At 37.2% G+C, this 16,915-nt stretch overlaps 1 protein-coding gene across 2 annotated transcripts in view; it reads left to right on the top strand.

Moving 5' to 3' along the window:
- The window catches only part of KCNQ1 (potassium voltage-gated channel subfamily Q member 1), a 330,702-nt gene that overhangs the window by 87,724 nt on the left and 226,063 nt on the right, over positions 1-16,915 (top strand). The window contains exons 7-11 of one of the 2 annotated variants that reach the window (XM_021402550.1): positions 6,818-6,928; positions 9,345-9,440; positions 11,557-11,679; positions 12,668-12,809; positions 15,914-15,979. In XM_021402550.1, the coding sequence (XP_021258225.1) occupies positions 6,818-6,928; positions 9,345-9,440; positions 11,557-11,679; positions 12,668-12,809; positions 15,914-15,979 (538 nt within the window). The remainder of the gene's footprint in view (positions 1-6,817; positions 6,929-9,344; positions 9,441-11,556; positions 11,680-12,667; positions 12,810-15,913; positions 15,980-16,915) is intronic. The other variant, XM_021402549.1, reaches the window with a different exon arrangement.

The following is a 16,915-nucleotide window of genomic DNA, read 5'->3' as shown; positions in this document are numbered from 1 at the left end:
ATGCCGGTTATTTATTCTTTCTAATTACAGTAAACTTGTTTAATCTACAGATTTAATTATGGTCACATTATTTCCCTGTTGTAATTTATTGCAGGATGCCATTTGGGCTATGATACTGTATTCAGTGAGTCTCTAATACAACTTGCTTAATATTAGAAATAGAATTTAGTGTGCTTGTTCTGCTCTAAATGCAGATACTGGAAGGATTTATTAAAACAAATGAACTTAGGTCTATCTGTTTTTTGTTGTTATTTTTTTGTTTGATTGGTCGATTTTTTTAATTAAAAAAACTATAAATTTGGCCCAATATCTGATGGATTCTTCCTGCTGAGGGTCTCAAACTCATTTAAAACAAAGCAGAAAAGAAACAGAAAAACAGCTCTTGAACTGTTAGTTCTCAAAAGTTTTGGTTATGTTTTAGGCAGAATTTTCAGAATGGCTAAAGCACCACAAATTCTGCACACTGAAAACCTCTGTCCATCTGTTTTGGAGTGGGTATGCAGAAGGTAATTTGCAATTCCTATCTCAAAGACCACCACAGTTATATGATCTCCCTGGCACGTAGCTGATCTCACGTCTCAAAAAGTGTCCTAGGACTGATTTGCATTCTGTAGCAGAGAATACATCTAAAGGAACAGTACATGATGCTGTTTTCGCACACCCATCATTTTACAGTCTATAGTATTATTTTTTTTTTAGCAGCTCAGTGTATGTCTATGCTGCTAGAGAAGTTTTTTGGGTAATGGCAATAAAACATGCAGCATAGCATAAAGTAGGTAATTTAAAAGGTCTATGTTAGCACAACTAAACTCCATCTGGAACTGGGTACTTTTATAGTCAGCAAAGCAATATAGGCATGCCCACAGGGTGCGTAACTTTTAATTACATGTTCTTAATTGTCATTGTTGTTATTTTTAAATCTATATTGTTGTTCTATTTCCATATGTAAAATGGCATTGTGGGCCTTATTTGAATTTTCCTTACTACTCCAGGCTGTAGCTATTGGCTAGCAGCATGTAGGCTTCTTGGAGAAAACTGTGGTTACCTTGTCGCGTGGAATAAAGACTTGTCTGTATTACTGCGGCTTTTGAATGCAGAGTGTATTGTGTAAATCATTCTGCCGATGGCAGCCTGTCATGTATGCCTTGTAAAAGACAAAGTTACTAGTTGCAAATAAAACACAAGTAATATGATCCATCTCTCATCTACGTAGGGCAAGTATTCAGAATTGTCTGGTTACATTGTTCTTCATGTCCAGGAATACAGTCATTAAGACCTAAAGAAAGACGATAAAAACAAGAATTAAAACACCAAACTAACCAAACCAGCAAGATGTTCTTACTAAGTCTCTCAAAGAAGAACTTCATCAGGAAATGTTATTGTCCCATTGTTTCTGTTGTTTGTTCTGTTGTTGTTCTTAGGTATTGTTTTCTTTTTTTCTTTTAATTTTTATTTTTTCTTCCATTTAAGTATTAAAATTAGTCATGCCTCAGGCAGATGGAGGGGAGCACTCCTTTTGATATCCACTGATTGATACACAATTTCCAGCCTTCACATCTGAGCAAACATCCTTCAGGAAAGCCATTATGTGGATTGTGCTAGCAGTCTCTTTAATCATGAACGCTATTTGCCAGGAGCAATTATTGAATATAGCCATGCATTAATGTTGCACTATGCCCGTTCCTTTGGATTGGACTGAGCAATTGTCTGCAAATACCAGCTTTCGTTAAGAGTTTCCTGTTCCTTGAATTCTGAAGTATGTGCTTTCTCACTGAGGAATGAATTCAATGAACACTGATAAGTTTTCTTACTTCTAAGCAAAACTGTGTTCCTCCCTAGCAAAGCCTAATTAATTTCACTATGTTTTCCAGTCTCGTGGCTAGAATTATCCTTGTAGGGAAATGTTTTCAAAGTTCCCTCCTAAGATATTTGGATATTTTGTATATACTTAAGCATTATTTTTTTCTTGTTACACCTAAATAATACCGTTCCTTTTTCATTATAATGATTGTATTTTGTGAGGTGTAGTAATACTAGTACTAGTGCAGAGCAGAAAAAAGCTGCAAAATTTCCAGAAGCAATGCAGAACTTGCTGAGTTATGGCCATAGACACTATCTGTGTATGGTCATAACTTTCCCCAGCACTTTCAAAATCATGACCTGTTTCAATTTGCTGCTTTGTTTTCTGACACTTTTTGTGCAGAAATGGTCTCTTGCACAAGGTCTGGATAACAGAAACTGTAGATTAGAGAGCTCTGTATGCTTGTACTCAGCACTGGTGTACTGATGAGAGCAGATCTTGTAGGCAGAGCTGCCTGTTGACTCTGCATGCTGACTGCTGGTGGCCAGCAGACCTCCCGCTGTCTCCCATTCATCTGATGAGGAAGCAGAGAAGGGCTGGCACATGACAGTGCAGTCTGCACTGTCCCAGAGCAAAAGAGCATGTATTGCTGTACTGTGAAAACCCAAACAACTGACAGTGAATTGTCAGGTGAGGACACGAAGCTGCTGGGTCTCCTGTGAGTTTTGTTACTTGTGTACACGTATAACTACAGGTTAACTACTGCATTCAGGTTTAAAATTGTCAGTTAACTCTAAGTAAAAATCATCACCAATCTTTTGCAGTATATGTTATTATGTTCTTTAGGGAATTATGATACACGACTAATAATATTGCTAAGAGGTTCTAAGTCTTTGTGCCAGACAGTTTTCTTGATTTAGTTACCTTTATGTTTTGGTAGGGCTGTTTGTAAAGAGAAGGAAAACAAAAGGTTGTTCAGATAAACACTGACTCTTTGCCCATACCTTAACTAATAATGCACAGTTGTCTTAGTTTTTTGTGCAGTAAGTTTGTCCTACATCTTGTTCTCCTGGCAAAGTACAGTCAGAGTGATCAAGGGGACCAACAGCCTATTTTACAAGAGCGAGTGAAAACACCTTTTGTTTGTGAGGCTAAACACTGAGAATGGGATCCAGTGGCCTTTGTAGTGCGCTGTGTTGTAGGTGTGTGTACTGCAAGAGCTGGATGACAAAGGAATGGAGAAGAATAAAATGAGACCGTGAAACAGAGGAACAAAAAACCAAGGTTGGATGCCTGTATTTTGGAAATGAATAGGAGCCTACAAGAATGTCAGTTCCCATCAGAAGCTGTTCCAGGTTCTGTTCCAGAACCTCCCAGTAGAAACTGTATGGGGGAAAGCTAATTACCTTCAAATCAAATTCCATTTTCAAGAATTAGTGAATGGAATGATGTAATATGGCTTACTTGACCTAGCCATAAACTAGAAATAGCAATCAGAAAGCCCCCTTACGTCTTGTATTGTCACTAAGCTGGGTAAAGCTGCTGTAGTCCCTTTTTTTGGCACACAGAAGCTAATTTGCAAATGTTAGGTGAGCTCAATTAATTTATCTTTTAATATTTACCAGTATTTCACTTGAATCCCATTTGAGACTGGGATCTCTGTGATAGCTGGGCAGCACTGAAGATCTGTTACTTCAGAGATGTGAAATTTAAGAAATAAATATATTCTGTTGTGTATGCCATTGGGTGTGTAGTTCCATCTTATTTCATGCGCTAAGTGCTTTAGAAAAGATTGTTGTTTTGTTATTTTTTTTAGCTTTATACAGACTGCATACTTAATAGCAAAGTAAGCATAAGTATCCGATCTATTTACACTTTATGCGTGGATTTCAGGAACTGGGAAAGATTGTACTTTATATTCAACTGACAGGAATACAGTTGACTAAATAAGATGTCAAGCAGTAGAAAAGCTTCTAATGTGTTCATTGCAGAGTTCTTATATTGCTTGGTTTAATCAAGACAAGTACTTAAGTGGTCAGAAAATTCTGTATGTTATTTGGTTGACAAAAAAAGGAACAAAAAAAACCCAGTGCAATTCATTTTGAGGTTTCAGTGCTGCAAAATTTAGAGAGTACCTTAATTACTTTGTTTCTAAAGATGGCATTCCCTTATTTGCTTCAGTGATTGGCTTTTTTAATCTACTCTGTTTGCTTCCTCAGACCTGTGGTATCTGCCTTTTTATTGCCCCTGAGTCATGCATTCTTTTCTTGTATTCTGTAGCTGCTTAACTACCTACATCAGCACAAGGCATTCAGTATTTCATCACAAGAGCATCTTTACGCACCTGCTTAGTTTGTTCTCGTTCTACCCAGACAGCCTTGAATAAAATCTCCATTCAGTGCTGATGAACATTCTGAGATTGGTATTTTTTGTTGCTGTCCAAATTTTTTTTGCTTCGTGTTTCCTCTCTTAGACTACTCATGCATGTATAATAAGCACAAGATTAATTGTAGCACTGAAGCCTGTGATGTACATCGGATCAAAGTTCTGAAACAGTGGATAAATATGATTTTTCTCTAATTAAAACAGTTAGTTTTCCATACTGCTTTGCAATGAAAATTTAATGTGTGAGCTCTTGTATCAATTTAGTTTTATTATGCCCATGTATTTAGTAGGCTAGAGTAGAAGTTGAGTCAGTATTTCCGTTATTGTGATCCTATTTTACAATTCTAAAAATAGTATTGTACTCTTCAGGGGGTTTAAATCTAACTAAAAAAAGATCACTTGGGGTGGAAACTTGGCATATAAGGTTTCAACAACATATATCTTAGTGAAAAAGAAAATGTAATTTTGGAATACAATGCATTTGTAAATGAGTTAGTTATGAGGACGGAGGAAACTGTTAACTCAAACACAAGTTGTGATTTGCAAGCTATTTATTTCCAAAATGTCTTTTGAAAATATATCCCAAACAAAATACACAAAATGCTTTTATTCTATTATTGGTCCTTCAAATAGAAGGAATGGATGGGGTTTGTAGTGGAGGGAGGAAAAGACAGATACCTCTTAGTTTTGTATGAGTTTTTCCTGTTGTGCTTTAGTCAGCTTAGAAGCATCTATTTCTTTTCACATTTCTACTTAATGTATGTATTTTAATGTGACGTTAAGATTGTAACATCAAATAGCTGATAATACTTTTCAGTGACACGGATGTGTAAAGTTTTTCTCATAATCTTTTATGTAAGGTGGTGCTGGAGGCCATCACATTTGCCATAATTTGCTCCTTTTTGTAAGACAGTATTTTGTGAGCAGAAAATTGTAATTTGAATTTAAAATTTCCTTTACGCAGACCCTCTTATATGGGTGACGGGATAAAATAATCCCTTCAGTTCCCTCAAAGGCTTTGAATTAAGGTATTTCAGCAATAATATCAAGAATACAGCCACAGGTACTTGTGTATTTACCTTACCTTACTAATCCTTGTGTTGGATAGGAACAAGGTTTGGAAATAAGCCACAGTTTAAGAACTTATCCAGACCATTATTATTTCATTTTAATATATAAGTAACTTGCAACAAACTTGTATCGCCACTGAAAGCATCCACAGCTGTCCCACTGTCATACATTTGACAGACACACAATGATAAATTGCTTGGAAGGTGGGAAGTGAGAGTAGATGGCTTGCTTCAGGTGTTTCTCAGGTACAGCTCAGGTGGAAACATAAATATATAGTATTTTCCCTCTGGTGTCTCATCTTTTTATAGGGATGGATGACTATTAAAGTGACAGATGGCAACACTTCTTCTGAACCACCTGTCACGATCATCTATTTCCCCAAACCCAAGCTCTTCATTCCTTCACGCCATTAAGAAATATCTCACTGCTGTAAATCTGCCCTTCCCTTCTGTTCTCTCCTCCCCTGGAGATGCTGCCTGCGTTTCTGCAGTTGCTAGGGAGTGTGCAGTGAAGCAGACAGGTGAACTGGGAGCGGCTGCAAGGCACAGGAGGGATGGTGTGTGGGTGTTACTGTCTGGGACTGACATCCTCTGTGGCCTGTGCAGCTGAAGCCTATGCTCTCAGAGGGAAATCTGAACGGCCAGCAGCTGAGGTGTGCTTCAGCTGCTTGAGAGCTTCATGTGTTTCACATGTTCTGGTTTGGTTAGCCTTCTTCAAAGTCACTGATAAAAAATCTCTCTAATTTCCAAATTCAGGAATAGCTTGTGACATAGGTGAAATTAAATTGCTCTCAGATGCCAAATTTATCCCTTCTGCTTCAAACAGATCCATACTTTCCTTGAGCTCCTGCAAATAATGACTTATTAAGCCTTGTTATGCTACATCACCATGGTGGTAATCTTTACTTCAGTGGAACCCAAACTCAACAGATGTTTCCTGTATGCGTGCATTAAATTATCTGTTCTTGCTCTTGATGTTCTGTCCGAGTTTGTGATTCATTAGGCTGTTTTAAGGATCTGTTGCTGTATGGAAATTTTTCGGCTTCTCCTGCTATTTATGCCAACATTATTCTCTAGAATATTTCATGTCTGACCCCATTTGTATTCCATAGTTACAGCGTATATACAGTCTTTCTTTGCAACACCCCTGAAATTCTCTCAGCAAACTTCTCCTGCCCATAAGGAAAACCAGCAATTCAGAACTGCTGGCAACCTCCCTCTAAGGAAAGGGTATGGCATGGGCAGGCAGCCCGTATCCCAGAAACTCATATGCTTTAAAGCTGACTAAGCCATGAAGACTTACATTAATGGTTTTACTTCACAAGATTTTAAACACGTATTTTATTGTAATTCAATTTCCTGTACCTCTTTCATTCCGTTGTGGATGAGGAAGCAAACCAAGAGTGGAGGATTGCCTCTTTAATGTCACACAGATCGTCACTGGCAGAGTTAAGAATGCAATTAATGTTTCCTTAAAATAAATTAACAAAAATGAAATAAAAGCAAACCAAAACTGACGCGTTAAAACTTTCTGTAATGCTCTATGTATTTTTCCTCACAGGTGACAGTTACAACTATTGGCTATGGGGATAAAGTGCCTCAGACTTGGATTGGAAAGACCATTGCTTCTTGTTTTTCAGTGTTCGCAATTTCATTTTTTGCGCTACCTGCGGTAGGTTACTTTTTGGTTGTTGATCCACTAGTTGTCAGAGAATGCTTTTTGTTAACGATTCCTTAAACTTCAGAATCTAAAAAGCTTCTATGACTAGCTGAAAAAAAAAAAATACATAACTAGAGTTTTTACTGTATGCAACATCAGATTTTCTGTGCATTTGAGGAAGGGACGTGTAATTCAAAACACTTTTTCTGCCCGTCTAGGAAGGGCAAAGAAAGTACTCCTCATGTGGTTTACTTCTGGACTTTGTGACTTAATGATGTTTTGACTCTTTAAGGCATTTACTCGTAGTTTACTCAACTGATTAAGTCCAAGGTAAACTGGAGTGTTCTCATGCACACCCTTCATCTGGCAAAGCTACAGAAATGGTGTTGCTGGCAGAGGCAGCATTAAGCAGTCAAGTACAGTGATGCTGGCAGCTGATGCATCTGCTTGCCAAGTTAATGTATGACCATGGCCAAAGTCACATTTTCAGAAGTGATTTAGGGATGAGATTTGAAAGATAGCTTGGCTCGTTGTTTGCACTGAAGACAGATCAGTACTCGCTAACAAGAAATGGGTACCTGAGTACCAGGAGTAAATTCAAGATCAGTGAAACCTGGACTGTGGTTCGGAAACCCAAAAATCTTCAGTGCAAAGAGTCGTTAAGGATATTGTTCTCACAAATTTAGCAATGCTTGTAAATTGTGCTATTAAAATGTTTGTGCAACGTGAACTATGCTGTCAAAAGATCTATGAAAATTGGGTGTGAAGGGGATGAAAAAAAATCTAAATCAACAGAATATCCCCTACTGTCAAAATCTTGCCTGCTTTATTTTCCAATAAGATTTTCAGTTGTATTAACACAGTATGACTATGCCAGGGAAGCCGTGGGAATAAGCTCGTGATGGATAAGAGTAATACTTTTATACCACTACCTCCACGAAAATTCTTCACAATATTTAACAGCTGTTAAAACTGAAGTGGCTTTTTTAAAAGCAGCCACTTACTTTAAAAGTACTCAACCTTTTGCAGAGTAATTAAGTATAGATTTTTGTAGTCTCCAACATCAGTTTGTCTTTAAAAATGTGTTCTCCCCTTAACTTTGTGCTTTTACGTTTGTTCCTCAATTAGAAGCAAGATTTAGTAAATGAAATGACCTGCAAGAGAAATGTGAAAGGCTGCTTTTTTGGCTACTTTTTTTTTTCTTGCACTTAAATGACAGCGAAGATGTCTTGTAAATACTTGTATAGAAGCCCCACGTTCACAGTAATGCTCTTCTGTTTACCTGTAGAATTGAAGGAACAGCGCAGCACCGCCTTTATCACTAAGATTTTATTATTGAGTTGAACTGTTTCTGTGAGGTGGCCATAAGGGGCAACTTAAGATTTGAAGCTCTAGTGGTAACTATTGCACGCTGCCTCGCTCCCATGTTAAATGAAGGGAACTGTCTACGATCCCAGACAAAAGTAATTGTTGTGGCTGAATGAAACTGGTGTGAGTTCTGGGTCTAGCAGTGATCCTGCGTTTTCCAAACATGTGATGTTTGATCATCATTAACTCTTTGATCTTTGCTCGATGACTGTAATAGGAAAGGTCTTTCCTGTTTCTTTCAAAACACCAGGTGATTAATACAGTTCTTACAGATTGAGCCAAGGTCACTGGCTACCCTGACACCTTGACTGTAGAAAGCAAATTATACTTTTTTGAGTAGGTATAGTTATATAAGCTGATTTGTAGAAGATTTCAGTATGTTTTATCTGTTTGTTCATAAAACCTTTGTTAAATATGCCTGTAGCTATGCATATGACCACATAAGTGACTTGCCTTATACTTAATTATGGACTTTGCATTTGGAAGCTGCTTCCAGTGCCTTGTCCTGAGAATGCATAAGATGGCCTCAAGTTAAACTCACCTTAGTCCTGACTGATTTTAATGCTCGTTTTCCTCTTTCTTGTCCTCCTATCCCTGTCTAGGATAACGTATAAATGTAAGAGTTGCTATGCTACAGTTAAAAAGGCTTTCTTGTGACCTCAATCATGCCATACCAAAACTTTATTAATCATAAAAATGAAGTTAAGCACATCAGGTTAATATTTCTCCCTATTCTGTCATTCTCCTGCACAAGCATTTATGAGGTATTTGGAGGGTATGAAATATCACTTCTGCTTGCTCTTCAGTGTTTGAGCCCAGCAGACTTAAACAGGCTTTGGATCAGGGCATGTGAGCATTCGTAGTTTGTTTCAACAAGTAATACTAACTGAGTCTAAAAACAGTATTAAGTCATTTCCTCTAAGTAATTAGTTGGGTTTTATGATGCTGAATAGGAGTTTATTAATACAACAATTTGGCAAGCTTGTATGCTTTCTTTCCCCTTTTAAAAATAAAAAATAATAAAAAAAAAATTAGTTGTATGTTTTCTTTCTTCCCAAAGGGAATTCTTGGTTCGGGCTTTGCCCTAAAGGTACAGCAGAAACAAAGACAGAAGCATTTCAACCGTCAGATTCCAGCTGCTGCCTCTCTCATACAGGTACAAAGTTCTTGCATTTTGCATATTGTTGTTTTTCTCCATTTGTACTTTTTTCAAAACTTGGCAGTATTCCTGAGCCTAATTCATGTAAAAAATTGTATGAGAGTTAAAGATACAAGTCTTTGAAACAACTTTTATATTTACAGTGGTATAACTAATGAGCAGAAAACTTCACTTCCAAATCAGTTGAAATTCTGTACTTTAGCTGTTTAAAATGGAAACTGAAGGCTATCCTGTGGCTACTGAACAATTTAACTGTGGAAAAAGTTATGCAATGCGGTGTTTACAATAGCAAAAAACAGAAGATGCTTCATGTAAAATCATGTTTTAAAACAATATTGGTCCTTGTAGAAACAAATGTCAGATATATTGTGTTTTCCTTTGTACAAATAAATTCTTAAAAATCTAGGTTTTAGGAGAATTAAATCAGTCTTAAATAGGAAAAAATTCAGTCTGCAGTTTTCAGTGCCATAGTAGATGGCTGGGAAATGCTGAGATTCTGCAAAATCAATCTTTTTGTGTAGGATTACGTAGAGGCAGAAAAATTTTCATTCCCTCTGTTGAAAATATGGTTGCAGTTCTGTGTGGAGTTGACGTTTCACTCAGGAGAAGTATTAATGTTGTTTCATTGCGGGCTTTTTTCCTCCTTTTTCCCCCCTCACTCGGTTTCTGCCTGTGTAGCTGTAGAAGCATGTAACCAAATGTAAAAGAAATGTAGTTGTACACCTAAATTGTATCATTTTTGCCTTCTCGTATGACTTATTTCTCCAGCTTCATGAGTGAATGTGGATTTCCAGGTCAGGCTCTTTATGGAAACAGTAGCTAACTGTAAAGTTTATGCTTGAAACTAAGCAGTCCCACAGTTAATGTGAAAAAGTTTTAAATTTAGAGCTCTAGTAATAGCCAGAGATTAACCAAAGACTTCAGACTCGCCGTGTTTTATTTGGATTGCATAGTCAGAAAAAGGTATGGTTTTGCAAATGGGTGCTTATGTTCCCACTGGTTCTTCTGGAAATCAACTCCAAATTATTGAAAAGTCCAAGTCTGCCTATCTAGAACGTTGTGCTTGGCTCTGTCTGAAACATTAAGGAGTGGAGGATAGACCATGAGTTGTTGACTACTTGTTACTAGTAGTGATTATTACTGTTTGCTACTAGTTGTGGAGCTCTAGAAGCCCATTTGAATAAGTTCTCTGCATCTGATTTACAAAACAATTATTCTTAAACCAGTAAGTTTGTGAAATAAGTTCAAGACAGGGCAACGACTGAAATTAGCAACTTTTTCCTGTATCCCTTCTTGCTTTCTTCTAGAAGCCAGTTGTTTCTTCCAGTATCCTATTAACCATGGTGGGAATTAAATGATTGTTTGATCCTTTAGTTTCCAACTGCCGTCTGTTTTTTCTCTATCATTCTGCATTGCTTTCTTTCTTTCATCTTGTGTTTTCTGCCTTTTCCTGCTTTAGTGTATGTGAATGTCTTTATATATAGTGTAGAAGTGAGGATCTACTGTTTTAATTCTTGATCATCTTTGATCATGTATTTGCATTTTAAGAGAGAAAGCAGTAGTCTTTTGTCTCTGGTCTCATTTCCTAGCCCTGCTTTTCCTCTTTTAATCTTTGAACTTAGTACTTTAATCATTGGTTGCTGAAGGAGGTGGAGGATTGTGGGGTTTTTTTTGGCTCCTGGTTAGCTAATAGTGCAGTTTCATCATGTGCTTCATCACGATCATTTTTTTGTAAGAACATGGCCCTGCTGACCATATTGCAATTGCTTTTTTTTCCTGACAGTAGTCTAGTCAGGTATGGAAGAATGATTTTTTTTTTCTTTTTCTGGTTAGGGGCCTGAAACATGAGATGCAGTAGGCAAAATGTTCAGAGTCACAGAGGGAAACTGGGGCAAAGCAAGAAATTCAGCCCTAGTCTTTTGAGGCCTGGCTAGAATTCTGTCAAGAATATACTGATTAAGAATACTGAACCATTCTGAGTTAATGTTCTCATGCAAGAAACTCGTGACTGCTTAAAGAATTTCTTATGTGCTATCTTCGAAGTTACTTTGTAGTACAGGTAGCTACAACTCCCACTGCACTGATTGTTCCAATGTCACAACTTTTTCTCTAGACTGCCTGGAGATGCTATGCAGCAGAAAACCCAGACTCTTCTACATGGAAAATATACATTCGAAGACCTGCAAGAAATTATCATTTGCTGTCACCCAGTCCAAAACCAAAGAAATCAGTGATGGTATCATTATTTTGAGATTTCTATATAAAGAAATGTTAATGTTTTTAATTGGATCAAATTTTTTTTACACTCTAGAGGCTATTTGTTTTGTTTGTTTTACAGTTTTACTAGGTTTTGTTGACTGATCGATTTTGTGGTTTTCAGTATACAAACATCTTAAACTGTAACTTAATTTGCTTCAGTTCCGAAGCTTGAATTTTTTAATTGCATTTATGAATTTAGAAAGAACGATAATGACCTAACTCAAGCATGTAAATCCATAACTTAACATTGTTTGCAAAAGTATATACAGAGAAAAAAAACAGCAAGTGTTTGTTTTGTAAAAGCATAGCTTTTATCTAGTTGTAAACAAACAAAAGAATAATCCCTGTCCTGATGTTTCACTCAGCTATTGATTTTACGGTTTTCTAATACATCTTGCTCCTACGTATGGTAGTATTTTCATATAATCTGATTCCATAGCTTAAGATGTTTTTGTTTGTTCATTTAAGATACAGCAAGAAGAAAGTCTTTGCCAGAATCTTTACATTATGTAATACTTCATCCTTTCTTTTGGAATAGTAAGGCATAGTAGTAGTGCACTGGAAAGGAGAGGATGTTTTACATAAATTTCTCATATTATCATAGATTCATCTGAATTCAATAGCACTCTATCCATTTGCTCTGTGCTGAAGGTATGATTTATTGTGTCTATTAAATGGCAGAGATATTCTAGAATAGTTTGATTTATATAAACTGTTGCAGAGCTAGCCAATTTTTACTGCAGGCAAGGGATTTGTTAATGATGATGTGTGGAATTCTAGTGATTAGCCAGTTTGGGGGGAGATGCAATCTTATTGAGAAATTCACAGTATAATGTGGTGAAAGTAGAATTAGTCATGTACTCTTTCTTGTGGTTATAGCTCATTAGGGACTTCATTATTGCTGCAGACAATGAACAACTGACAATGTGGCTTGCTTTGGTAATTTAACGTAAGTGTATTTTTAGGTTAAAAAGAAGAAATTTAAGCTAGACAAGGACAACGGGCCTTCCTCTCCAGATAAGATGTTAACTGTACCACACATCACTTACGACCACGTGACAGATGACAAGAAACCTGATTTCTGTTTTGATACATACGAAAATTCTGGTAAGCTATTTGTTATAGAATGCTAGTAACTGTGTTGGCTTCTGTTAATGCTTCCTATGCATAGGAACTCATTAATATGTAGAAGAGAAAGGACAGAAGTAGTTCTGGTCCTTATTTCTAAAGTAAGAGAATTTTGCTTTTCGACTTTGCTGGCTTGTCTGGTTGAGGTTCAACTATTCCCTGAAAGAATGTACTCTGTAGACAAACTAAGGTTGTCATTTCTGCCTGCTGGAAGAGCTGCTTTCTCTGAGGCTGGTGCTTGCAATCCCCAGTTCTTCAATTGATTAGAGCTATCAGCTGCAAGCTTTTCCATGTGAAATTTACTCAAGACATGTTACTATCATGCTTGTACCTCAACCAAAAAGGTTTGACATATCTTGGCAGCTGTGAGCATAGTCTGCTGTGTGAAAGCATTGTATGCTCCTGCCATCTGGTCGGTGGACCAGGCCGTGAATCAAATCTTGAAAGCAGAAGTACTGAAGATAGATGTGGATGCATCTGTATTAACTGTCACTGTACAAAAAGGTACAGTGTGAGGAAAAAGAAGAGAGGACCATGTTTGGTGATCACCTCATCATTGATAGCTTAGTAGTGGGCACTTGAGTTTTCATCTGTCTGCTCAAATTTTGAGCTAGCACCAATTTTAATTCAGGCAGAAAGTCTCACCTTCTGTGTACTTGATGTTATGTTTCTGAAACATTTCGTGTGCTGCAACCTTTCTGTGCTTTTCCATTCTTTCTTGGCTTCTGTTACAGAATGACTGTAACATGCATCTGGCAATAGAAATTATAAAGCTGTTGAAAGGTGGACAGGTACTAAGTTTAATTTGTAAACACGCTCTGAGCACAGACATCTTTCTTAGGTACAATCAAATGAAAGAACTATACAAATGCTTCATTTTGAGAAGTCCTACCTTTTATCACTGAGTTTCTAAAGCTCAATGTGATTTGCAGGCAGCCTGCTACTGCCACTTCAGAAATCAGCTTTATAGCTTTCAACGAACAGATTTTCTCTGATTTCTTCTGACACTTATCTTTTTCCTTTTTTATCTGTGTTCTACTCTCTCTAAACTGTTACAAGTATACAGGACAAACAGGAATGTTAAAATTGCTTGGTAAGTGGAGGAAAATTTTATCTGTGGCATGCAAGCTTATGACGAAGTAACATTGTTTGCTGTGCTTTTTGTGTGTCTGGTGCTGTATAGTTTCTGAGAAATCTTTTGCAGCCGAGGAGATCTAGACAGACCAAAATTTACATTCTCAGATTTGTTATTGCAGTTGCGCAAGCGGTTTCATTACAAAGAAGAAATTGAGCACTTACGAATATTTGTATATAAATAGACTATCCCTGTTGTTTCTTCATAATTGAGAAAAATGGCTAGTGTATGGATAAACAACAGAAAAAAGATAATGTAACTGATGCTTCCTCTAGTAATTAAGTTATGCGCTCAGATAACCAAGAATTAATTTCTAGAGAAATTGAGATGTGAGAAGAATTTCCAGATCTGACCTCTGAAATTGGGCGCTCTGAAGTAAATGCATCTGTTCCTGTAAAAATGCTCTGTAGATATTTGTGAACAGATGGGGACCCATAAATTAAATATTTTGTTTTACTGTTTGTCTGGATTCTGTGATCACTTAAGCAGCCATGTAGCCCTGTGATGTTTCTAATGTGCTTGTTTAGGCATTTTCTTAATGTTTGAGTGTTCCTCAAAGGCTTAGGATTAGAGCTGGGCAAAAAAAAAAAACAAAAAACCAACCCTGTGATTTAGCGGGAGTGCTGTGAGCCACCTGTAAGTTTTCTGCACTGCGTCCACTAAAGACATCAGACTTCTTTTCATTATTCAAGTGCAAGGATCCTCATATTTGGGCTAAAACATCTGGAAATACAGAGTTCAGTTTCTCCTCTGAATCCTCATGCAACATAACTGCAGTTGGGGTAGTAAAAGAGCAGAAAGTAAACTTTATGTTCCTGACTCCCCCTGGTCAGCCCTTGGTTTGCCCGTTTCCAAGAAGTGCATCTCTTTTGGGGCTGGTCATGGTGGAATCTCAGGAGAGGTGCAAGAGCTATGAAATCACCTGCTCTGTATAAATAAGAAACATCAGAGGAGCTTTGCCGGCAATCACATTTTCAATTTCCTAGCCAAACAGAGTAAACTCCTGGACCTGAGTGTTCACCTAACACTGTTCTCACAGGGACTCAAAGAAATTGAGGGGAAAGTAAATTTGTACACACTGTGAATAAGATTACGAACATTCTTTCTCCTGGCATCTTCAGTTCAGCAAGGACTGAAGAGCTCTGGTTGGGGGATGCTTATAGCTGACAGAACACTTGCAAAATTTGTTGGGCTTTGTTTTTTTTGTTCTTAAGATTAAAGAAAAACCCAACTGCAATGCATTTATATTTTGAGAGTTTTTCTCATTGGATAAGAGAAAGGCAACACTTCTGAAAAGCTTAACTCTGTCATAGTGTATGAAATCACAGGATTTTTTTGATTATTTAAAAGAACTAAGTAAAGCATGAATGCTGTGTTTTGCGGAGTCTTTCTCAGCATTGACTGCTCTTATTTGTCTGAAAATTTTCCCCAAGAAATCCAGATTGAGGCAGGCACTTTGTTTAAATGATTGAAGTTGGCCATTGTGTGTTTGTTATTTTTACGGGGGATGCCATGTAGCTTTTAACATCAGTGGCAGGAGCTAGCTATGCTGTGGAACCAGACCAAAAGTAGTACAAGGTTTTTACCCTTTGGAAGGGAAACACTTGAGGGAACCACGAAGTCAGGAAGGAGGAGGCAAACATATAGATGACATTCTTCAGGATAGGACTGGCATGTAGGGAGGAACACCTTGCAGCAACACCCTGAAGAATGTTTGAAGAGGCACAATGCCTCCTCTAGTGGTCGTTTAATATTCTGCTAATTTGTAATACATACTGGAAGAGTTTCCCAGACTCTCTTCCCCAGTATTTTATTTTTTAAAGATGTCAGGTACAGCATACTGTATCTTAGGTATGTCTGCATCTCCTCAGCTGCCTGTCTGGAACTTTTTTCTTTCTTCCCCCACCCCTCCTATCTCTGTTTTATGTGTATCTTTACTATGACTCAGATTGTCAGCGTTCCTGGCCATCCTTTTCCACAGACCAGCAATCTTCCAGCGCTCCTTCCTCTCCAGGTAAATCTCTTAATATTTCATTGCTCCATCACCTTTGTTAATTACTAAAATCTTGCAGTGTTCTGTCTGGAATTGCCTGTTGTGGTGGTACAGAAAATTATAATGCAGGTTTTTAAAGAAAGCGTAGGCATCTCAGTAGAATTTTAAGTCTGGAAAGTTTTTCAGATTGTAAGCTACAAATGTTTAAATAAATACTGAAGTTTTCTGCAAACCGGCATTATTTTTCTAATTGCATTAATTAAAACTTACGTTTTCCAACCTTTAAAGTGTTTTCAATTTTTGATTGTCCCTGTGGATAGAAGAGGAATTGTAAGCTGCTTCCTCTCATGCTAGTTAAATACCCCACTACCACAAAAGAAACTCTATGAATGTCATAGGGTGTACAAAATTGTTGTGTTGGTAATGTAGAAAACTCATCAGTAATTTCTTATGATTGTGATTATAATCACTGATTAAGAATTTCGGAACTTCTGTTTTAGAGCGGGAGTTCTCATGTTAGGGGGAGTGCATTCTTTGCCATTTCAAAGTAGTACTTGGCCCAGTGTTATCAGTTGAATAGTCATACCTTCTACTGCTATCCGTCCAATACAAAGAAAACAAATTTTGGAGACCCCTGAATTCCCATACTGTGTCTGTTTACTGTTTCTTTTCACTCGTTATTATCCATTGAAATTTTCTTTTAGAGCCTTTTTCAACAGTGCTTTGTGAGAAACAGCCATTCAGAGTCCAATGGCTGGCTATGAATTTTATTGTAGGTCAAATCAAAAAAAGAGAAGATGCTAATTGCTGGCCTTTGTAACAAAGTGGCAGAGATGATGACAAGCTTCAGTTTCTTGTCTTCAGTTTTACCGTTTTTGCAATTCTTAGCAATGTTTGTTTATGGATGAGGGCTAAAAAATGCTGACTTTTTATCAGTTAAAAATTTTTTTGTTCAGC

Source organism: Numida meleagris, chromosome 6 (genome assembly GCF_002078875.1).
Source record: "Numida meleagris isolate 19003 breed g44 Domestic line chromosome 6, NumMel1.0, whole genome shotgun sequence".
Taxonomy (NCBI): domain Eukaryota; kingdom Metazoa; phylum Chordata; class Aves; order Galliformes; family Numididae; genus Numida; species Numida meleagris.
Note: the sequence above shows the minus strand (reverse complement) of the source record. Positions and strands in the feature narration are given on the sequence as shown.